Source organism: Pelobates fuscus, chromosome 1, assembly GCF_036172605.1.
Source record: "Pelobates fuscus isolate aPelFus1 chromosome 1, aPelFus1.pri, whole genome shotgun sequence".
Lineage (NCBI taxonomy): Eukaryota > Metazoa > Chordata > Amphibia > Anura > Pelobatidae > Pelobates > Pelobates fuscus.
The window spans coordinates 415,362,406-415,386,684 of record NC_086317.1 but is presented as its reverse complement, the minus strand read 5'-3'; the positions used below and the strand labels follow the sequence as shown (position 1 = coordinate 415,386,684).

General features: G+C 38.9%; 1 protein-coding gene across 4 annotated transcripts in view; it reads right to left on the bottom strand.

Moving 5' to 3' along the window:
- Nucleotides 1–269: 269 nt before the first annotated feature.
- MAP3K12 (mitogen-activated protein kinase kinase kinase 12) overlaps nt 270–24,279 on the bottom strand; it is a 142,131-nt gene continuing 118,121 nt past the window's right edge. For all 4 annotated transcript variants that reach the window (XM_063428456.1, XM_063428455.1, XM_063428458.1 and 1 more), the window contains exons 6-14: nt 21,967–22,125; nt 20,646–20,754; nt 18,991–19,100; nt 12,511–12,627; nt 11,196–11,321; nt 8,922–9,354; nt 6,943–7,013; nt 5,038–5,311; nt 270–4,712 (exon numbers count right to left, since the gene is read on the bottom strand). In XM_063428456.1, the coding sequence (XP_063284526.1) occupies nt 4,638–4,712; nt 5,038–5,311; nt 6,943–7,013; nt 8,922–9,354; nt 11,196–11,321; nt 12,511–12,627; nt 18,991–19,100; nt 20,646–20,754; nt 21,967–22,125 (1,474 nt within the window). In that variant the 3' untranslated portion in view covers nt 270–4,637. The remainder of the gene's footprint in view (nt 4,713–5,037; nt 5,312–6,942; nt 7,014–8,921; nt 9,355–11,195; nt 11,322–12,510; nt 12,628–18,990; nt 19,101–20,645; nt 20,755–21,966; nt 22,126–24,279) is intronic.

Genomic DNA, 24,279 nt, shown 5'->3' with positions numbered 1-24,279 from the left:
GTGTTGCCAAAGGTAAGTGGGGCACAGCTCTAAAAATTAAAACCAAGGAATGTTCCAGCTAATTCCATTGGTTGCCATTGGTGACTGTTCCGCTTTTAGAATTATGCCCCACTTTTCTGACTGTAACACTTTTATAAATATCTTCCAGTGTATTCAGCTCCAGGAGTATTGACTGCGCAAACTCTTCAAATATCATCACGTAAATGAATGTATAACACACAAAGGGAATATAGAAAAATAAATAGAAATAAAACACAAGAGCCTTTATTATTTTAAATACAAAATCTTTGTTTTTTTTAATAGGTGATGTGCAGGGTCAGTTGCCAGCAGCACCAAAGTCCTGCCATTATCGCAATACATACACACTACAATGCACCAGAATGGTAGGTATGGAATAGCACTGTGAGTGAAAGGTGTCAGGAGGTCAGCCGTATGGGCAGTGTGTAACAATTACTTAAATTGGAATAAACTTGTTGGAAACTCCTCAAGCAGCAAAAAAATGTTTGACTAGTGCAAGACAAGGTGCAGCAGACAGGCAGCAAGTTATAAGATGCAGTTGGCGAATACTCACTACCAGTAAATTCATTGCCTCGGTTCCTTACTGCACCCCACTGCAAAAGCTAGAATTGGGAAGAGTTATGGCTCTGGTGCTTATAGCTCGAATTTGTAGTTTTATTACTGGTCGAATTCATGACCCTCTCTACCCATTTGGTATAACAGATTGGTGGTGCATTTGTACTAATGAAAGTGATAACTTTTACTTTTGTGACTTGCAGCTAAAGAAAAATAAAATAAAATTAATTCTTTCCATATTATACACTATAATCTGTCAATGTTTCAATGTCAATGTTTCAAGCGTGGTAAAGTTAGGTAAATCAAGGGTGTCATATTTTTGGATCAATCTATGTACTATGTAACAATGAGACCAGCTAGATTTTTGTAACATCTGTTAAACCTCTGATATATCAAGCGTTGAAACCTTAAATTTTTATTCTACAGCTTTTGTATAGTGTTAAATATAAATATATATAGTCTTTGGTCTGATTATTTCATGGAAAAGGGTACTATGACCTAAAGATTAAGGAGAACTATCTAGCTGAAAATGGTAAAGTTACAGAAGACGGATTCATTCTGTTTATTGGATAACTTCAGAGTTATATAGCTGCAGGCATCCAATTAACAGGCTTCATTATCTTTAATGTCAATTCTAGCTATTGTATCATGGTTGTTTTTTTAAACGAAAGAGGCCGGATTATACTGTGGAAAAAAGGAAACAGGTTTCCAATGCAAAATTTAATTCTGCAGTTAATCGAATTGGCAGCCATCACGAGAATCAGTCACAGCATACACCCACCTTTATGTACCAGAAAAATGGGCTCCCAATAAGTAAATCAGCAAGATAAGTCCCCTTATTCTGTAAATCTGTAGCTTCCCTTAATGCACATTCTTTTTAACCCTGAAACCACCAGTTTATCTTGTCTCGAAAATGGAGAGACAAGCAATGCTACTCTGGCAGCTAAAGATTTAACGGAAGATTATTTGTTAAAGTAAACTATGTTGATGGCAATAGTTGCATTTGTTCTGGAAATAAAGAGACATGGGCTATCTTCCAATGGGCTCCCATGTCTTGAACATCAGTCTGTACCGGTATGATAATTTCTTAATCTGATGAGCTGATAGATGGATTATATCTGTGAAAATATATTTTAACTAAACATATCCAATCAACGTTTGTTTAGGCATAATAGATACTACAGTGAAACAAGAAAGAGGGAGATTGTTTAGTTACAACAGGATAAGTGGGTATTGGGAGGTTTGGAATAGTAACAAGAGGGACAAGATACATTGATGAGTATTATTTCTAAGGGTATTCTAGTACTAGACACAAACGGACGGATTCTATTAACATGGATATACACACCCTGGTTTGTTGTTATATCAACCAGTGATGATTATGCTCCCATAGTGAATACAACCCCGTCCGTAATGTGCAGACAACAATTCTACCTTTCATGCAGCTCCTATCAGAGTAAGGCATCTGCTAAAACGAAATTACCCTGCATAAGCCACCCGTGGGTCAAGGTATCAATGCTGTTGTGACAACTGCACCATTTACTGTGTGCTCTTTCTTTAAGATCTGTTTCCAGGGAAGGGTCATGCAACCTACTGCCCTCTAGGCATTGTCAAACTGCAACTCCCATCAATGGTAGCAAACGGCAGTCTGGCTTAGGGTGATGGGAGTTCCACTGTAACAACTTTTAAGGCTGAGTGATTAATTGATGTAAATATATATATACATGTGTGTGTATATATATATATATGTATATATATATAACATTTTCAAAGGGAAGACATATATTTTACTCAGGTTACGGACACTTTCAAGTGTGTTTTAATTTGAGCCATAGCATAGCACACTGTAGGGTATATGGAGACGCACCTTCCCTGAAACCCTTTGTAGAAAATTTCTCTGATAACCTGTTCTGTGCACGAAAAGAACTGCAGAACATTGCTCTATTTTAACATCTGCTTTTTTTAAAGCAACAATATCCAGGGGTTCAATGTGCAACCAGTACTTTGTACTGAATCTGCTGTTTAACATGTTCAGAAGAGTGCTCTTTAAACCCCATAATGGAAATATTTTATGGATTCCAGTTGGACCTTCCATGCAGGCCAGATCTACAGAGCGTAGCACCATTAATACATTTCCTAACGACCTCCACTGCGAATGGTTATAGAGGAGCATTATTCCTGTAAACCCTTTCATGCAAACACAAACCTCAAAGGATTGCTATATTTACATTTTTGTGCAGGGAAAGCGTTCGGTAGTGGGCACCTTAAAATAATTAGCACCCTGGTTGTCAGAAGGGATTTTATAGGAAATATTTACAAAGGTGGAAACATTCCGGGTTTAAACGGGTCACTTGTCTGGGTCAGTAAACTCAGAAAGTTTCAAATTCGTAAAAAGTTCTTAAGACAGCATTTTGCTGAGACAGAATTGTATAATAAATATATGTGTAAATGTCACCTTGAAGCAATATAGCCTAGTTTACATGCAATGCTCTGTTTTCCATGTTAATTGTTAATGTTCTTCTCCAGTGTTCAAGAGAGTAAATGTAAAGACATTTTCTTTTATCACAAACAGCCCAAAATGTGAGGTATTCTTAAAATGTTATTTGAATCTAAGTATTAAGTATCAAGTAATCACAACATTTACACATATATTTGGGAATACTTCATAATTAGCTTTTTTGTTAGTTGAAGTCTCACTATTACTGCAAAGTTACTGTAGCCCAGATATGGCTTACAAGTTGGTTTTGACTGCATGAAAATGTTATTACATACACGGCTATTCAACTGCAGCTCATCGGCTGCAGTTTGACTACACCTCCCATGTTCCTTTGCAGAGGTGATGTAAGATGACTATATCACCTATGTATCCTGGAATGCCTAAAAGAAAACACATACAACAGGGCTGTAAGCAGCAAAATGTAAAATGGCAATTTACAGGCTTCAGTTTATCCAATACAGCCCTGAAGCATGCATTTAAAAAACAAAAAACAAAACACATGCTTGCATAAATAGGCAGTAGGATTAACCTGCGCTGAAAATTAAGGATTATGGAAGATGTAGTCCATGACATCTTGAGGCCTTAAGCTGAATAGCTGTGTTGCTAGACCTGTAGTATACTACATTATTGATTTAACAATAGATATACAGTCCTCAGTATTAAGACATTGGACATTACCCAGAATGCATTGTTAAAGCCCTTCTAGCAGTCTAAATGGACAAGAAAAATGTAACTTGAATAGCCAGCCTGGCCATGTTTCCCCTGACAGAGCTAAGATCCATGTACTGTTAGGAGGTTCGTGAATAGTGCTGCCTGGCTGTATGTCAAATTCTCACTCTGCCAGAGGATCTACAGCAGGGGTGTCTAAAAGGTAGATCCCCATTAAAACTACAGCTTCCATGATGCTTTGTTATTCTAAAGGCATGCAAAGCATCATGGGTGTTGTAGTTCTATAACATCTGGGCATCTACGTCTGGGCACCCCTGATCTTCATTAATTATTATTCCCTGAAGGTCACTCACAAATCCCTGTGGTTTCTATGCACCTCCTAACCACATATGGAACAAAAATCTGCCCCGGTAGACGTGATGAAGGGGGGCACATTTAATTGCAGCTCTGCAACGGTTAATATTGTAACATGTGCCTTTAGCAGCTGCACTGGTTTCCAATTCCCTGTCTGTATTATAAAGATGAACCTTTCCCTGCACAATGAGATTAAACAGTAATGTGTTATGTAGACTTACTCAGAAAGGGGTTAACAGTCCACTTCATACCCATTAACTCCTTTACGGCCAGTGCAAACATTTCCCTGTAGCAGCCAGAATGTTGTCTTCTCGACACTGGCTGCCTTAAGGTAACAATTGTTTTTTTTGCTATCATTCCAGTGCTTCTAAACTTTGATCCTCTGCTAGATGTGAGGGGATTGTGTGTGTGTGTGCGCGCTGGATGTGTTGGGACCATAGGAATAGGTGTGGCTCAGTCTATTCACATATTATGTATTATATTTATAGATAATATTTATATAAATATTTCCTTTATATACAAGGGAGGTATCTCTGCACTGGCATCATGAGGTTGTTGCGGCCAGCGAATGGTCAAGTTCGGTGCTGTCGCAGTCAGAGTCATCGTAGAGGCCGACGTTCTGTGGAAGAAACAATAATCAGGTTAATATTACAAAGAGAATGGTAGAGTATATAGAATCGGTCCCAAGAGGCCCTCTTTTTGATGTACATTTATTAGAGTTCTAGAGATCTAGAAGGAACCCCAAGATCTAAAGGAACCTAGCTGGGCAGAGCTTGGTTTGTATTAACTTTGTTACAGAAGAATTATGAAAATTCAGAGTAAACACGGCATACTTTGAAAAATGACAGATGTACATTTAATAAATTATGATATATTTTCAAAATACATGTATGAACTGTTTTGTTACTGCAACATTCTACAAATCTCTCCAACCCAAACCTCACCTCTCCTGCGGTTTGCTCGTTGCTAAGCTGAGTTTTCACCTTCTGGACCACAGCTTCTTTTTCAGAGAGGCCATCAGATTGGGTCAAGAGGTCCAGTGGAGGTTCAGAACTCTGAGACACGAGATCCTCGGATCGGTCATCTTGGCGCTCATCAGTGTTGGTGCTCAGCACATCAGGGGTCACACTATGTGAGGGATCAGTAGTATTTCCTTCTTCACCATCTGATAAATTTTCTGAGCTGGGGGACTGATGCTGAGACATATTCGTCTGCCATCTGCATGGGTGAAAGCACAAAGTTAATTGGACCTGCTCTAAAACTGAACATTGGAATTACAGTCAAAAAGGCAGGGCACCTCATCGCAAAAGATATGTAAGAAAACCAGCCGATATAGGCACCTAGTGATAGTAAAAGTCAAATGAGTGGCAATGTTTGGACTGTACAATAACTTCATAAGGACTGACTTGATGGCTCTGAAGAGTTGAAAAATTGTTACTCCTTTGAAAAAGAATAAAAGCAAGTAGGGTTTATGGCTGACAAAGCTTGATAGAGATGGAGCATTATATGAGCTTCTGCTATCAACTTTTGCAATATCTCAGCAGCTATCGATAGTGACAGAGTTTGGAAAAGAATCATGAGAAGTTCTATGGAGGATCCCATAGTCTCAAAGAATTTTCCAAAGAATTCTGATTTGTATTTTAACATGGGCCCCTAGAGAATGAAACGCCAGACAATAAAGCAGTGTCCCTATAAGGTAGATAGAAATGTCGATGATTGGAGACCCAGGTGAGTATATCTCCCATTAGCCTTTCATCCATGGCTGTCACACATCAAGTAGGCATATTGCCTTATGTGTTCTTTGCAAAGCCTCTGAAAGTGGCAGAACTGCTTTAAGACATGGTATACTTTTAAAGACTTAAGAAAAAAAAATACTAAATGGAAATGTTCATTAATAACCATTAAAGGCACCTTCAAAACATGTGGATGACATAAGTCATGTTCAATATCACAGTCACAATGATGAGCTTAAAATATTGGCTGGTTAGAGGAGTGGTAACATCAGGTCAGACCACCTCACCAGTAAGTGTCCTTGGATAAGACACCTAAATTAATATATCTGCCTAACTCCAAGTTCTCATTTGCTTGACAAGGAGCCTTCTCCGCCTCTAAATATCCCTTTCTTTAATTGTAAAGTGCTGAGGAATATCTCAGAGCTAAATAAATGTTAATAGTAAAATCACACTGACAGCATACTGTCATTAAACTACATTTCAGAATGGTGCTATTTTAAATGTCACCACTAGGGGTAAGGGAGGCATAGATTCAGATAGGAGCTGGGGCAAGAAGTGTGGATATGCAATAAATGAATAATATAATAACCATGGATACTCCTATATTTGTCAGTACTACTGTGCATCCCAAACAGTTTATTGGACGTGTTTCAGAACAGTTAGGGAACACGAACCATGCCGTAGGTGTAATTCATAAAAGGAGAATTTAAGGTTTAAAAATAATAATTAAAAATATATATTTATACTCGAAGAGCTCTTTTACCTTCTCTTAGATTACCATTATATATGGATAGACATGGCTGCATATGTATATGCCCATCCACTATTGCTGCCCACGTCAGTTGGCACAACAGCATGTAGAGATGATTTATTTAGTTATACAGTCACCAACAGACTAGTACTATCACGGTGCCAAAGACAGGACATGTAGTGTAAGTACATTTAATGTTAAGTCTCTTTCCATATATACATTTGCTCACTGTTTGGAGAGTGCAATGTGAAGATGACAATTTGAGCACTTTAAAACAGGACTATTCCATGACAGAAATGACAAAGTATTTATTACCAAGATATATGGTTAGCATTATTCTACAGAGACACACAGAACAGCCTTACCTCTGTCTCCTTTCCACCTCCAGTTCACTGTCGACCTCACCTTCTTCTTCCTCCGAGGACTGACCTCGCTTCTAAAAGACAAAGAGAAAGCCTTTATCTGCATGACTGGTCTTTCTGAGTCAATATTCAAACCAATACACAGGTGACCTTGTTCATTAAAGCCTTTCGTTCTAGATTATGGGCATTGTAATATACAGCTATCGTATCAGAGATTTATTATGGTAGGATTATAGTGTGCAGAGCTCACCATTTAGATACAATTTCCCTAAAATATTATTCAATCAATCACAATATATTTCAACATGGACATATTAAAAAAAGGAGAAAGGGAACATTATTGCACCCTGTATAAAATGATAAAGGAACACCTGCTTAATTTAGGAATAAACATCTCATATTCATAAGGAGGACTTTGGTGCTACATTTCTACCCTGGTACGTTTCTTCTTGACCAGGGAATACAAGAGATCAAATTGATAAAAAAAAATAAGAATGTGTTATTTAATAAAAAAATTGAAAAAAAGAATGCTCACAATGTTAAAGGAAGACTATAGTCACCCAGACCACTTCAGCTCAATGAAGTGGTCTGGGTGCCAGGTCCCTCAGGTTTTAATCCTTTAGATACAAATATAGCATTTTCAGAGAAACTGCTATGTTTACATTTGGGGTTTAGCCAGCCTCTAGTGGCTGACTTCCGGACAGCCACTAGAGGCGCATCTGCGACGCTGGAGGCACATTTCGCCTCCATCGCGCAGAGCGTCCATAGGAAAGCATTAAGAATGCTTTCCTATGGACACTTTGAATGCGCGCGGCACTTGCCACGCATGCGCATTCGGCTCCGCTGACGTCGGCGGGGGAGGAGAGGTCACCAGCGCCGAGGGAGCCCGGCGCTGGATTAAGGTAAGTTGCTGAAGGGGTTTTAACCCCTTCAGCGCCACGGGAGGGGGACCCTGAGGGTGGGGGCACCCTCAGGGCACTATAGTGTTAGGAAAACCGCTTTGTTTTCCTGACACTATAGTTATCCTTTAAGTGCTTAAAATTGATCACTTCTGGTCAAGGGTTTTCTGTGGCTTCTAATCACACTAGGATGGAAGGACATGCACTGACATCATCAAAAACCTGGGACTAGACGTGTCGCGGTGGAATAAATGTTGTGTTCCAGTACACAAAAATCACAGTGGACTTTGGATTCTTTTCTATGTCAAACTGAATTAACCATTTTATTCTACTTTTTTTATTAATAAATATTGTGATTTTTATAATCTTATCAGTTTGTTTTTGCTGGTCAAGAAGAAAAAGTACTAGAAGTGGTAACGGATATTGCTGTGGAACTGCTAAAGATTGACCTTGATTCAATAAAATTGTGGGGGAATTGTATCATTTTGTTGAGTACTGTACACTATATTGTCACTGCTCTACTTGTTTGTTTGTAGGTTACTAGGGACCCTATAGTGTATATAGCAGCTACTCTATCGTTATATACCTGTCTATTACTTTTGTTTCTTTTTAATTTGAATCCGAGGGAATGCCTATGTCTGACACTTCATTCTATCTGCCAAATGTCATTCATTCTCCTGGTGGCTAATAATAAGAAATATGAAGTCAGTTAGTGGAGCTGTGTTAGGGTTCCATTTAGCAAAATGAGCAAATACTGTCACAAGCAAATAGGCTCTCAGCATCCCTAGTTGATTTAATTAATCAATCAATCAATCAATCGTGAAAATATTATCCATCAGTTATCCTGCATATGTCTTGTTAGACTTTAAAAATGTCAAGAAATAAGGAAAATTAAATAATTATAAAGTATATTTACTGAGGTGCTTATTTAATATGAGCTGCAAGGTATTTGAACAATTCGACAAAGAATGGGTTGGTGGCTTACGTTTGTTGATGTCATTTCTAATAGCCTTAACAGCTACGTGTTCATTATTATCATTTAGAACATTATGTATCTTTCTTGAGAATGTTGTGTATTCCAACCTGGCTCCTGGTGACGGCTGCTCTGTACAGCATTGCTGCAGGTGTCAGGTGCTGCCCCCCTCTAGATGCTCTGCTCCCTGCTGCCCGTCCTGAAGGAGAGTCTGGGCTAGGAGGTCCAGGAAGAGAACGAACAGGAGAGCATTCTGCACTCTGACTTCCCCTACGAGCTTCTGCCTCCAGAGGGGTACATAACAGATCAGGGCTGGAAGAAGACAGAGGGTGAGGGTCTCGTGGTGGGGTCTGGCTTGGTGGAGTGGGATCTGTGGTCACTGCCGCTCTCAAATTAACCATGTCTTTTGCTTTGCGGTAACGTGGCTTTCCACGCCGGCCACGTCCAGGTGAAGGAGGGAGTTTCTGGCAACCAGAAGGGGTTGATGGAGACAGAACAGATTCCACTTTCGGGAGGAGAACTTCAGACTTCAAAATGTCTGGCCTAAAATCAAGATTGAGGATAATAAACGTAATTATTTGAAATTTCTATTGAAATAATGTTGGATGCACAAAACACTACATAATGATAACTTACGTCTTTTCTTGGTGATAAAACCACCAACATAACTGACATACAATACAAACAGCTTCCAAATAGTACATTCACATTTTTGGCAGTTTGACGGAAATGCTTTATCAAGCTCTCCTTGTTCTGTTATGGAACCCAGCATGGCATCAAATACTTTTTTTATCACAGCAAATGGCACAGCAGAAATAAAATATACCCAGTAATTTCTATAAATCGGTGTAATAGTTGTAGGTATATATTTGACTCACAGTTCGTTGTAGTATCGACCAATTTAGGCGCAGAACATAATGATATGAATGAAATAGCTCTTACTCATAGCACGCCATCAGAGACTCGAAAACCAATCAAAGCACATAAAATGAATTACTCAGACATAACATAAAGCCAAACATCTTGAATTAAAACGTAATATTAATTTCCAGTGCATTATTAAAATCACAGAATCCCCAAAAGGCAGCAAAAAGAAACAGGTGTAACTTACTGACAGCAAACTAGAATATTAAGTTTGATGTGTATTGTACCAGGCAGGGCGCTACATCATAAACAATGTCTGCCCATAGGCGTTAAGCTTAACATTATAATAGCTGCCTATGAGTTGCCTTTGTGTATTTTTGCTGTCTTTTGGCGGTACTATAATTTCTTATTGCACTGGAAAATAAATGATAAGCTTTAACATAAGATCATTGGCTTTCTATTACCTTTGGATTCATCTTATCAATGTGCTTTATTCAATTTGAATAGTACCATAGAACCACCCAATGTAAACATCTATGGTTGTAGGAAGTGCAGGAAAGGTGCTTACAGAATTACTAGGGGTAATAAATCCCTTTGTCGAATATTGGTAGAGGTTCAATTTAGTTTAGTTGCAGGGGAGAATTTGGAGAAAAATGATGTTTCTTATTGAATGGAGCCTATTTATCAGCTTGAACCTGAGAAGGCTAATGGTTTTGTATACTGACTAAACAGAGAACTCCGGTGAACTGAAAATAGAGTTTGCTACATTTAAACCAATATTTCCAAGTTGGAAACATATCGGAGCTAAAAAAGATTTCCACGTTTGACTATTATCATCTTTACTCAAATTTACTGTTCTATTCACCTGCTCTCAGTATTGATCAAATTAATGGGTGATAGTGAAATATTGTAAACCCTGGATTCAACGCATGATGGAGGCTGTTTTTTGGACAAGTTTAGAGTTACACTCAGTGTTAAAATGACCAGAAATGTAAAAAATAATAAACCTTTAAGGAAATCGTATGTTATTGGTGAGTGTTGCCCAACATATTGTTGCTATAATGAGTCTTAATGGCCTGGAACAGTCCACCACTAGACCGAGGGGGTTTTAGACCTCAATTTACTAAATAATAGAATAAAAATAGCAGAGTTACAGAGATTTACACATTAAACACTACATTTAAATGAAATAAAAAGTGAATTGCAAAATCTAGGCCAAAATAGTTTATTTAGAAAAAAATCTTCAACTAAGGTATAGTCACAAATGAACTATTTTAGCCTAAGTTTTGCATTTTGGTTTTCAACTTAATAAGATTTCTTGGTGTTTAGGGATTAATTTGTAATTGAGTACGTTTATCAATTACAAATACGGTATAAGCATTCTGAGAAACGTGCAGGAAGAAAGCGATGTGCGTAGCATTTCTTTAAAACGTTATAGTTAGAGCTATTACCCAGGAGTGAGTCCACCGCCTTGAACATATGAAATTCCCGTAACAATAAAAAAAAAAACATGTTGTCACCTTTTTCCATGTGGGGACAGTTTCTGAGGCACGTTCCGCTTTTTGATTAATTTTTCCACTGTACTCGATGGGCGAGGCTGCTTGTGAAGGAGGGCTGGACATTTCTTCTCCAGGATCTGCTCCCTCCTAAAGAAAATGTAATAAGCCTTAATTAATACAAATCTCAGTCACCGACTCCATGCCAAAAATATACATAATATTGCACAATATAAAAATTCTGTATATAATAACAACTGAACCGATAACCCTTTTGTGATTGTATATGTGCAATAGAAAAGACCCGCTCTTATGCTTATCCGTCTATCTGTCTATCTACATAATGTGTCAATCCTCTCTACCTAGGTAGTACTTCCGTTGGTGGCAGAGCTCCTGGATCAAGGTTAAATTATACAGATTTCTACTCAAGTGCACTGAGTATAAATTGTGCATTACACCATGCAGGAGGCTGCAATGAGTTCTCATATGCACATGATATGAATTCTAGCAGTATTCTGATTGGCCGATAACATCCAGTTAGAATAACGCTATGATTCCAAATGTGTCAGTTGCAAATATGTGTGTGCACAAGCTCGAGGATCAAAATCTCAAATTCTCAATGGTCAATTTCCTGTCACAGACTGAAATGCTGCATACAAGAGACCCGCAACTTTTGCAAATGTTTTTTTAGATATACCCCCAATGAAAAATGTGCATAAATAAATGCCTGCAAGTTTTCATTGTGAATATATCTACAAAATAATGATACAATTTTTTTTTTTTTATTTAAATGCTTTTTTTGCTTGTTCCTTTAAAGGACCACTATAGTGCCACGAAAACAAACTCGTTGTCCTGGCACTATAGTGCCCTGAGGGTGCCCCAACCCTCAGGGTCCCACTCACGCCGAGTTGAAGGGGGGTTAAACACTCACCTTTCTCCAGCGCCTGGCTCCCTCGGCGCTGGGGACTCTCCTCCTCCTTCGGTCGTCATCGGCTGAATGCGCATGCTCAATGCTTTCCTATGGACGCTGGCGTCTTCTCACTGTGAAAATCACGGTGAGAAGCGCGGAAGCGCCTCTAGCGCCTGTCAATGAGACAGCCACTAGAGGCTGGATTAACTGAAACTGCTATGTTTACAGCAGGCAGGGTTAATCCTAGATGGACCTGGCACCCAGACCACTTCATTGAGCTGAAGTGGTCTGGGTGCCTATAGTGGTCCTTTAACCCCTTAAGGACCAAACTTCTGGAATAAAAGGGAATCATGACGTGTCAGACACGTCATGTGTCCTTAAGGGGTTAAGGCAATGCGGGTACGTGAATTATAAAACAATGGTTCTGACCTGAGTAACTCCCTTTCTTTCAGTTCCAGCTGAAGCATGAGAGAATTGAGTTCCACATATAGTGTGTTGGCTCTCTGTAACTTGCGCTCATAGTGCTCTCGTATATCCAAAGCATGCCTGTGGAGGAGACAAAATGGGGCATGAGGACAGTATTAGCCATAGCTGGGAATATTTTGGACCTTCATTATAAATTCAAACCTCAAGTTAAAATGCCAGATTCCTATTATCTAAAGCACCAAATGTTTCCTTGGATTTGCCTTGCACCCTGGCTGTGCTGCAGTGCCATTTGAATGCACTTGGGGTCCTTTTTTGAAGAGTCCCATTACCCATACTGTACCTGAAGAGTCCAGACATGATAAAGATTTACGTGAGATCTACTAGTGTGCGAACAAGGCAGTGTAATGTTAAAAATGGACATTCACAGATATTTGGTCAAAAACTTTATGGGGAAAACATTTACTAGTTTGACTCGTGGTGAAAAGAACTAGCATAACTTGAGGGTTCCAACTTCCAGCCTAAATGATTTCCTTCGGCTAATGCCTTCTTATGTTAAATATTATTATAAGCATTTACATAGCTCTAATCAGCAGCTCTTAACAATTATAGAAAGGGGAGATTTAGAGGGTAAGAAGGCACAGCTCACAGCTCAAAGCTATGAGGATTTGAGGTAACCGGATATATATCAAAAGGTGTCTACAGGTTATACTAGTAACACTCTCTGCCATCACATACAAATTCCTCTGCTACCTCTTGTCTCATCTCCCAAGTTAAAACTTTAAATTGTAAGCTCATGGGCAGGTTAAAAACGGTTAATATTTGCAAGTCTGCCTCATTAAATGGCAACCACCAATCCGCCATCATAAGTTTCAAACAAAGAACAACAAGGAATCGTTAATGTAACTGATACTGTTAGTGTTAGTTATTGCCTAAATGTACATGAACACATACACAAACAGACCCATTCATACATTCACTTCAAACAACTTCTATCCACACATATTGCAAACAGCTCCCATCTACACACACGCTGTCACAAACAGACCCGTATTCAGACACACACAATGAAAATAGCCCCTATCCACAGAAAACCAGCCCCTATCCAGACACACACAATGCAAATAACCCCTATCCACTGACAAAGTACAATACAAACATCCCATCCACACATACACTACATAATAAACTGCCACTGCACACACACACACACACATACTAATATCTCAAACAATGCACTACAGACAAAAGCACGTTTTTGTAGTCTCTCCCCTCCCCCCCCCCCCCCCCCACATGTATCAACACAAGCAACCTCCTTACACTCACACAACACCATAAGGAGCCATGAACCACACATATGCAAAAACTGCTAAACTGCTACACTGCAAGTAGCTTCCCCCGACAGCATGTCACACATATACAAAACCCTTTCTCGGCCCTCACCTGCTTTTGTCCTCTAGTATCCTACCAGACACCAGGGACACGTCACCAGGAAACACAGCACAGACATATAATTACAGGAGCTTGCACTGCGCTAATAAAAAACACAGCATTTAACCCATATGAGAGCACTTCAGTAGGGCTCTGCACACGGGCAGCCCTGCAGAGACAGCAAAACAACATGCCCACTTTCCATGTGTATGCCTAGTGCCAGCCTCTTCTATTGGGCTGCTCAGCCTTTACATGGTCAGGCTAAGTACTTGTGCTAATCTGACCCGGTATATCACTTCGCATATATATATGTGTGTGTGTGTGTATGTGTGTTTGTGTGTGTGTGTAAAATAACTTTCAATGCTTTTGCAAATATAGGAAAAACTGTATTTTAAGTGAATTCTAATGGTGAAAATATTTGTACATGCAAATGCAGCCTTTTAATGCTGTCAATTAATCTAAACCACATAACTCCTACTCTCATCATGCTTTACCAATAACCAGTAAAATGTATGGATTTTAATATAGAGGTTTTACTTGGTGTGCTGCATTTCATAGACAACGTACTGCAACACGCAATACTCTTATTGTAATTATAAAGAATAAGATTTATTTGAGGTCTATGATGTGTGTTCTTGTAAAATGTAATGTAAAGCGTTTATGTGCTAAACTCAGATTTTGCATGCTTAGAAATCAATTTGGTGAGACATAGTGACTCTTGAGGGAGAAAACCAAAGTTATGGATATTATGGAACTGGAAAAAGTGCAGAGGCAGGGTACAAAATTAATAAAAGGAATGGAACATTTTAGCAATGAAAAAAGGTTAACAAATTTAAACCTCTTTAGTTTAGAAAAACGCCTGAGAAGGGATATTCTAACATTATGCAAATATATTCGGGGCCAGTACAAACCATTGTGTGGAAATTTATTCACAAACAGGACTATACATAGGACACGAGTTCATGCGTTTAGACGGGAAGAAAGGCAAAGGAAAGTTTTTTTTTCAGTAAGTACAATAAGGATGTGGAATTATCTGCCTGAAGAAGTGGTTTTATCAGAGTCCATACAGATGTTTAAAAGCAATTAGATGTATATTTGCAAAAACGTGATATTTAACCCCTTAAGGACCAACCCTTCTGGAATAAAAGGGAATCATGACATGTCACACATGTCATGTGTCCTTAAGGGGTTAAGGATATAATTTTTAACCCCTTAAGGACACAACTTCAGAAATAAAAGGGAATCATGACGGAATATTTCCGTCATATGTTCTTAAGGGGTTAAATTGTGTGGTAATAGCTTCTTGATCCAAGGATAAATCTGACTGCCATTCTGCAGTTAAAGGACCACTATAGTGCCAGGAAAACATATTCGTTTTCCTGGCACTATAGTGCCCTGAGGGTGCCCCCACCCTCAGGGTCCCACTCCTGCCGGGCTCTAGGGGGTGGAAGGGGTTAAACTTACCTCTTTCTCCAGCGCCGGGCGGGGGACTCTACTCCTCCTCTCCTCCTCCATAGCGACGTCATTGGCTGAATGCGCATGCGCGGCAGGAGCCGCAAGCGCATTCAGCCAGTCCATAGGAAAGCATTCTCAATGCTTTCCTATGGACGCTGGCGTCTTCTCACTGTGAAAATCACAGTGAGAAGCGCGGAAGCGCCTCTAGCAGCTGTCAATGAGACAGCCACTAGAGGCTGGATTAACCCTATTATAAACATAGCAGTTTCTCTGAAACTGCTATGTTTATAGAAAAAAGGGTAAATCCTGGCTGGACCTGGCACCCAGACCACTTAATTAAGCTGAAGTGGTCTGGGTGCCTATAGTGGTCCTTTAAGAAGAAATTTTTCCTAGTTTGTTGCAAAATTGGAAGTGCTTCAAACTGTTTTTTGTGTTTTCTTTTGGATCAACAGCAAAAAACAAATGTGAGGAAGGTTGAACTTGATGAACGCGTGTCTCTTTTCAGCCAATGTAACTATGTTTGAGCTTTTTTGCCATTTGGTTTTCAAATTGCTATTTAGTGAATAAACACTGTATGAGTTTTATCTTTTTTAAATGCGTATTTCAGTGGTGCTTTAATTTCACTTATACATTTCACCTATACATTGTATAGATACTTACCTCCCCTGTATGAAAAAAACAATTCTTCGTCATGGAGGTCTATAGAGTTGACTGACCGGGAGAGCAGGAGAGAGCTCCAACAGACTGTCATTATAGTCTATGCCGGCAAAGCATCCACCGCGCATGCCAGACCAACGCTCAGATGTTGGTTTGCTGTGTTTAGGAAAGTGTCCCCAAGCAGGGCAAATCAAAAAAGAGCAGCGGGACAATGGCAGGCTGCATCAAAGATGAGTATTATAGTAATGTAATACCCACTGAACTGGTGTCATGGTAACAATTGTTCTTCCTTAAAAATGTAAAAATAATATATTGTTTATCTCCATGATGACAGGATGAAATTTTGCCACCTGTTTCACAATTGATTAAAATCTACTTGCATAATCCAATGCCTGCCTATAGGGAGCGTAGGTTTACTTTGTAATTGTTTCATTTTTCAACTTATAACCAATAGCTCTTATATTAACTACAAAATGGCATTCTACGTTCAGTTAATCTCTATAGGAGTTGTTGCTCAGCAAGTTGTTGTTGTTTTTTTAACTGGTGGATATATCCACTGTTACAAATGTTACATATAACGTTTTATAACTTTTCTCAACAATTTTTTTTGGTTCTATAAAGCAGAATGCTGGATCTACTCAGTAACAATCTATTTGAAGATGAATTGCATATTTAAGAAGGTTATTCACTGTACAGTGATTTATTTAGTTGACAGCTGACCTGCAAATATAAGCAAAATATCTTCACCTCCTGACTCTGTTATATTCTGTATGTAAATTACTTGTCAAATATCCCCATCTTATAATCGTAAAGCACTTCAGAATGTGTTTGCGCTATATAACTGCTAATAATAATGTTTGGCTGCTGATACATGATACTGATGAAGGGGCTTGCTTGCTGATAGAGAGAATGGTGGGATTTGCTTGATAATACAGGTGAGTGTGTGGGGGGTAGGGGGTATGGTTGGTTGTATAGGTAAAGGGAGGGCTTTAATTGCTGATATAGAGAGGGGGATGTATCTAATTGCTGGCAGATGTCGAGGATGGGGTTTGACTGTTGGTAAAAGTAAAGGGAGGACTTTGCGTACTGAGACAGGTGGAAGGAGGGCTTTAATTGTTGATGCCAGTAGAGGGAGAGCTTTAGTTGTTGGTACAGATAGAGGGAGGACTTTGGTTGTTGGTACAGGTAGAGAGAGAGCTTTAGTTGTTGGTAAAGGTAGAGGAAGGGCTTTGGTTGTTGGTACAGGTAGAGGGAGAGCTTTAGTTGCCGGTACAGGTAGAGGGTGGACTTCGGTTGTTTGTACTGATAGAGGGAGAGATTTAGTTGTTGGTACAGGTTTAGAGAGGACTTTGGTTGTTGGTACAGGTAGAGGGAGAGCTTTGGTTGTTGGTACAGGTAGAAAGAGGACTTTGGTTGTTGATACAGATAGAGGGAGAGCTTTGGTTGTTGATACAGATAGAGGGAGAGCTTTGGTTGTTGGTACAGGTAGAGGGAAGACTTTGCTTGCTGGTACAGATAGAGGGAGAGATTTAGTTATTGATACAGGTAGAGAGAGGACTTTGGTTGTTGGTACAGGTAGAGGGAGATCTTTAGTTGCCGGTACAGGTAGAGGGTGGACTTCGGTTGTTTGTACTGATAGAGGGAGAGATTTGGTTGTTGGTACAGGTTTAGATAGGACTTTGGTTGTTGGTACAGGTATAGGGAGATCTTTGGTTGTTGGTACAGGTAGAGGGAAGACTTTGCTTGCTGGTACAGATAGAGGGAGAGATTTAGTTATTGATACAGGTAGAGAGAGGACTTTGGTTGTTGGTACAGGTAGAGGATGAGCTTTAGTTGTTGGTACAGGTAGAGGAAGTATGTTGATTGTTGGTACAGATAGAGGGAGAGCTCTGGTTGTTGGTACTGATAGATGGAGGGCTTTAGTTGTTGGTACAGGTAGAGAGAGGACTTTGGTTGTTGGTACAGGTAGAGGGCAAGCTTTAGTTGTTGGTACAGATAGAGGGAGAGCTCTGGTTGTTGGTACAGGTAGAGGGAGGGCTTTGGTTGTTAATACAGATAGAGAGATGGCTTTGGCTGCTGATTTTCAGATAGAAAACACTAAATACAATACCGTTTGTGTTTCCTGCCTAAATACATAGCCAAAGTAATGCCCTGGTAGTTAAAAAGCCTGTATGTCTGGATGGTCCTGAAAAAAAAAAAATCAAGCACAAAATTCCACCAAACCTCGTCTGGGACATTAGACAAAAATACAGCATTGAGGTGTTTTTCACCAAAACAAAAGTCTTGGCTTAGTTAGCAGGGGTTCTATGTTAGCATCTATGGACCTGCTACCCGTGGATATTAGGGTAGGTGACTGAGGGGCTGTTAGCTTAGCTGTATTCAAAAAATGTCTAACCCAGTCAAGCACAGTTCTGCTGATGGCATAATAGTGACCAATGACAATATAGTAAGTGATAAATCCTGGAAATCTCAAGGACACAGTTTATTTTTAACCATTGGATACTGCACTATTAATGGGATGTATGGTATACTATGATTTTAATCATAGCATTAGATGTGGCTCATATATGAAACCCATATTGAAATTAAAATACTACAGAACATAATTAATAAATGAATAAATAAATGTTTCCTTGGCCTAGGACTGTACCTAGCATTTATTGTAAACTGGCTATTTTAGAGATAAGATCACTATGATTGAATATAACTCACTACTACTCAGCATGGTGTATTTTTCATTAGGAAAAAATATAATTTCAACTTCAGGGTAAATTTCTACAATTGTAATATTTATAACAATTTAGATGCAGAATGGGGCCCTTGGAATCTATGTTATGTTATTTCTTTTAGCTAATGTAGACTCTTTCTGTTGCTATAAACACCCTTGAAAATTATTAGATATTGGCCTTATGCAGCAAGCATCACTAGCCCCTAAAATCTCACCGGAGCTCCTCACGACGTCTTGAGATCAGCTCTTCTTCAAGGCGTTGCAAACATGTCCCTTCTGATTTAATTTTCTCAAAATGTAGTCTCACCTCATCACGCCATTCCACCTAAAACAAGAGTTACAAGACATTTTTAAGGAGAAATAGCACGTAAGGAGCTTGTGTTGGAACTGGTCAATAAATATCTATTAATAATACTTAGAAATATATAACTTTTCAAGTTCCAAGAGAACAATACAATTTGCTATTTAATCATCATAACTAATGTCCCAACCTTATTCCCCCTATCACATGCTACTGAACAAAAAACAGACACTGTATATGACAGGTTATGACAGTCCGTAATTGCTGGTTGCAACAATACTTTTTGATCGGCGCCAGCAATTCCATCCTCCTCCCCTTCGATCCTTGTGTGTGTTGAATGCACCATTCAGACACCTGACATGCTTCCATACAGCATGCTCTAAGTGCACGTCCTTAAGTGCCGACAACATCACTTCCAGTTATGAATTGGTCTCATCACCTGGGTAACCTCATTCAACACATTTTGGGATCGAGGTGGTGACATGGACCAATCAAAACCTAGGTAACACCATTTAGTCCTATTATGTCCCTGGTTCTGTGTCTTATCATGGTTTCTACCTTAGTTCCCATCATCTTGTCATCTTGTGACATTCGATAGGGCCATGAACCCTGCAGGGATGGGACCACAAAAGAACAGGTTTCATCATTATATGGATACATTTGCTCAGGCTCTCCAGACATTGTTAAACAGGACTGCTTGTCTATCCTCAGGCAACAGAGCGCCTTTACTCCCACAGGCCATCCCTGTTGTTTTGGAGGGTTCCAAAAATAATAAAAATTTACACACATCTGACAACACCTCCTAGATATGAAGGAGAGCTGAGGAGATCATAAGGTGATCGACACACCTGGTTGGGTTAACAATGCAGCCAAGGCTTTGATGAGAGTCAAACAAAGAAATAGATCAGTTGCTGACAATCCAATTTAGTTCCACACACTAGCATCCAAGGTCGATTGGACCAACAGTACGTTGATGTCTGCTTTTATGGAGGATGTTAATGACAACATCTTAGACAAAGTGTCAGAAAGAAACTTACCTGAGAACTTAGAGGATCTTATTGATTATCTTATAGACATTGACAATCGTATGAAAGAGAGACATAATGCTAGAAATAGACCGAAACGCCCTGATTTAGCTGTTACACCCAGAGTCACTGATAATGATTTCCCTACACCGTCTGAGACAGAATCTATGTAGTTAGAGGAAACCAAACTGTTGGAGGCAGAGAAACAATACAGAAGGAAGGATGGTCTCTGTTTATATTGTGGAAGGAAAGGACATCTAAGGAATAATTGTCCGGTTCATCCGGAAAACACTTGCCCCTAAGGTCGCTCTGGAGATCAACCTTGGGTGTGACATCTAAGTCCCCTTTCTTTACTCTGAACCAATTTCGTCTCTATTACTTTGAAGTTGGCTGACAAATCATTTTTTATTCAGGCTCTTATTAATTCTGGAACAGCTGACAATTTTATAGACAACCAATTTGTCAGATTACTTGCTATAATACATTTGTTTTGTTTAAATGAAGCAGATTCTTCTTATTAGTATTTTTTAATCCCTGTACTCACCTGTGACTTGAAATATGTCTCCTGGGCTGTGGACAAGACATCAGCAGAGGCAATATCCAGATGTAGAAGAATCTGTCGGAAAGAGGGTCTGTTTCTTGGCTTGCTATTCCTAAGATGGCAAGAAGAACAACGATCCATAAAGACATATTTAGGATCAGCTAGGCTGTGTTTTATTAAAAAAAAAAAAACCCACACTAAATTCCAGTGAGTGAAGAGTAAACACAATTGCAAAAACAAATTTTTTTTTAAAAAGTCTACTTGGCTATAGTAACAGCGTGGCTACTTTGATCTGAATTTTGCAATCTGGGTTTCAAATCACTACAATTTGGTGTGTGCCAATAAATCACTAAGAAAAAATATTATGAGGGAAGGAGAAATCCACTTTTTTTAGTGGAGTGGAAAGTGTTTATCACAAAAACGTTCTGAAGTGCGTGATTTTAGACAACTTAGAGCAGATTAACTCGAGGAAAAATTTAACTGATGCCCACATTTTTCACATGTTGTTATAGAATACCCACTTGATGAGACTGACTTTTTTCACCAACATAAGGGGCCAAAGCATAGTCTGAGTTGTATTCAATACTCAATACTTGAGATCTACCTTTTGGCCACCCCTTCTCAGAGGCATATCTACTGAAAATATTGCCTATGGTGGCCAAGCACTGAAATTGCATCCCTTGTGGCCAGTGTCCAAATATTTGACACCTTTTAGATAATTTGGACTAACTTTTTTTTTGTTTAAAAATAACAAACTGTATGAAATGTGTGTGTTTGTTTTGTTTATGTCTGTGATGTGTGGCGTGTGCTGACTGTATGCGGTGTGTGTGGGGTGACCTGGTTGTGTGTAATGTGTGTGTGGTGTGTGCTGGCTGTATGTGATGTGTGGTCCAGCTGCGGATAGCTCTGCCTGGTGGTCCAGCAGGCAAGCATGAGGTTTGCACCAATGCAATTGGTCCCTTGCAGTCTGGCACTTAGTAAGTAAGATTGCAAGTTGGAAACATTGGCAGCTGCATTCTGACTCACTAGATACGGCCGTGCCACATAAGAGCCATTAATGAGGTCTGCATTCGCCGGAGGTGTAACTCTAACGTTGCTGGCCTGAATCCCCCACCAATGCAGTAAAATATTAAAACAAACTGTTTGCCTGGCCGCTGCTCAGTGGCGCCACCTTAAAGTGGTGCCCAGAGCAAGTGTCATAACTGCCATACCAGAGGTACACAAGTGGCTCCTGTTTTATGGGGGTGGCAATTATTATTTTTTGCACCAGGGCCCTCTCTAAATTAGTTCCATCACTGCAATGAAATGAGAAGTGGACACTAACCAGCACTGTCGCAAAAGGAGCTTGAATCCATCAGGACAACTTGATGGGACTGGGAGGTGCAGGCTATTGCTTCCAACACCCCAGATGATGGCTGAGGAATCCACATCCTTGTATGGGATTTCGCCAGTCAGAAGCTCCCAAAGAACGACCCCAAAAGACCTGAGAGACAGAAAGGTAAAAATTAACATTATTTAATAATACAGAATGGCTAAGTATCATGAAGATACATGCATACTGCTTTCTTATTAATATTATTATTACAGTGCTTTGCAATTACAGAGCGGTAACAGAAGGTAATTGACGAATAAAATAGTGTTGGCTGATACAAGAGGTGACGAGGACTCTGCTCAATGATTTTATAATCTGCCTATTTTCTGGTTCAATTTGGATTTTTAAACCAACTCACAATAACTGTAACACTAATGTATGTAGGTTCTGATATGCCAGTAGATTAAAGGGGAATTCCAGTAATCCGCTTTACTGTAATGAGTGTTTATATTTAAAACTAAGAGTTCAATGCATCAAGGTATTCTAGCCCGGTGGAAGCTAACTGCAGAAGCTGCAGGAATTCAAAATAGCTGCATAGGAAATATTCTCCAAGTCAGCAATACTTCTAATTCAGCTATTTTGGTCTAAAATGTGAAATTCCCTTTGAATTCAATTCTCACTTTAGCAAAACTCTATTGCTGTTAAATGCATTAGAGAATTGGTCCCTTTAAACTGATGTACTTAGATGAGTTTGAATCCATAATTGACTTAACATAACTAAGGACAACATGAGGTTTAGTGAATAGGCCTGCAATCTGCATTGTAACACCACTTGTTTTCATTGTTGTTAGTTACGCTGTGCTGGATGCAATGCAAAATATCACCTGAAGGGTGCGCTTCAGCTATCGTAAAACATTCATAGTAAAACAAATGAATTCTTGAGTTGGTATAAAAACAAACACAGATGGTTAGATGATGTTCTAAGATATAAACCTTGATTTATTATTTTTCGATAAGCTTTCAGATTATTTAATATTTTAGGTAAATTTTTATATTGTTTTAATATTTTGAAAACAATTTTAATAATTTAATATTTTGATATTTTTTTTTTATTTATTGATATATATTTTTATATGTGACATATATTTTTTTTAGATTCATGTTTTTATAATCATGTTGAAATGTATGTAAAAATATGAAATCACTTACGCCCCCAAGTCACTAAGATGAATTAACACAAACTAAAATTTACTGATTGGTGAGTTTTGTAAAAACAAACAAACAAACAAACATATAATTGATTGCCTCACTCTAACTTATTAAGATATCATTGCTGCATAGTGGATTCTAGATCACAACTCTCTGATTTGACTTTCATACCCTTTGATGTACCTTCTAATGAAAATCAAGTCAAAGAATTATGCATACCATAACAATAGTCCTACAGGATGTGGGGGATCAATTAAGCCCACAGAACCTCAGAATATATGTAAAAAACAAAACAAAACATGTGATTGCAGTAAAACCTCCTAAAGACCATATTATTATGTATTTAATATTTATATTATTTACTTCTAAAATGCCAATATATTCTCTAAGTCTGTTACATGAGCAAAAAATGCTTGAGATTTTGAGTGTATACACATACATATAAGTAGAACTTTTTCCTGGTGTAAAATCCTCATTCAATGCAATATTACATTATTTACAGAGTAAATCACAGACTGCAGGTCTAACACATACTGTGAGGGGACAATGTGTGCAATATGAAGCGGAAGCAAACTTCTGCAGAGAAATGGTTAATTGGCAGATAGCTAGGCTTCCTTATGAAAGTGACTTTTTATATATTTTTTAAAGGAATGGGTTGAGGCCATTTTTTCTGAGACTGATAAATATAGAGTTGCAATGGTCATAACTAATAGTTCAGTTTGAATGTCACACCACCAGCTTCCAGTATGAGTACTGTACCAGTGGTCGGGGGAATAGGGAAAATGAAGGAGATGGGTTCATTTAGTTTAATAAAGGATTACACTCCATCACTTAGGAAAAAAAAGTGGCCCATATGTTTTCTTTATCCCCCAAAGTCTTTATGAATGGCTAGCATCACGTTAAAATTAGACATTCTCCAGATATCAAGAAGGCTCCCCTGGTTCCTAACCAGTGGAAGAAAGCATTGACCAACGTACCTAGAGTCCCTACAGCCCTGTAATTTATTCTAACTTAGGCTCTTTATTTTATTTATTTATTTATTATTTTTCCCTACCTCTCGCAGTAAGTAATGGTAGGGCCAGCACAGATCCCACAAATGTCATATGTACCTATTAA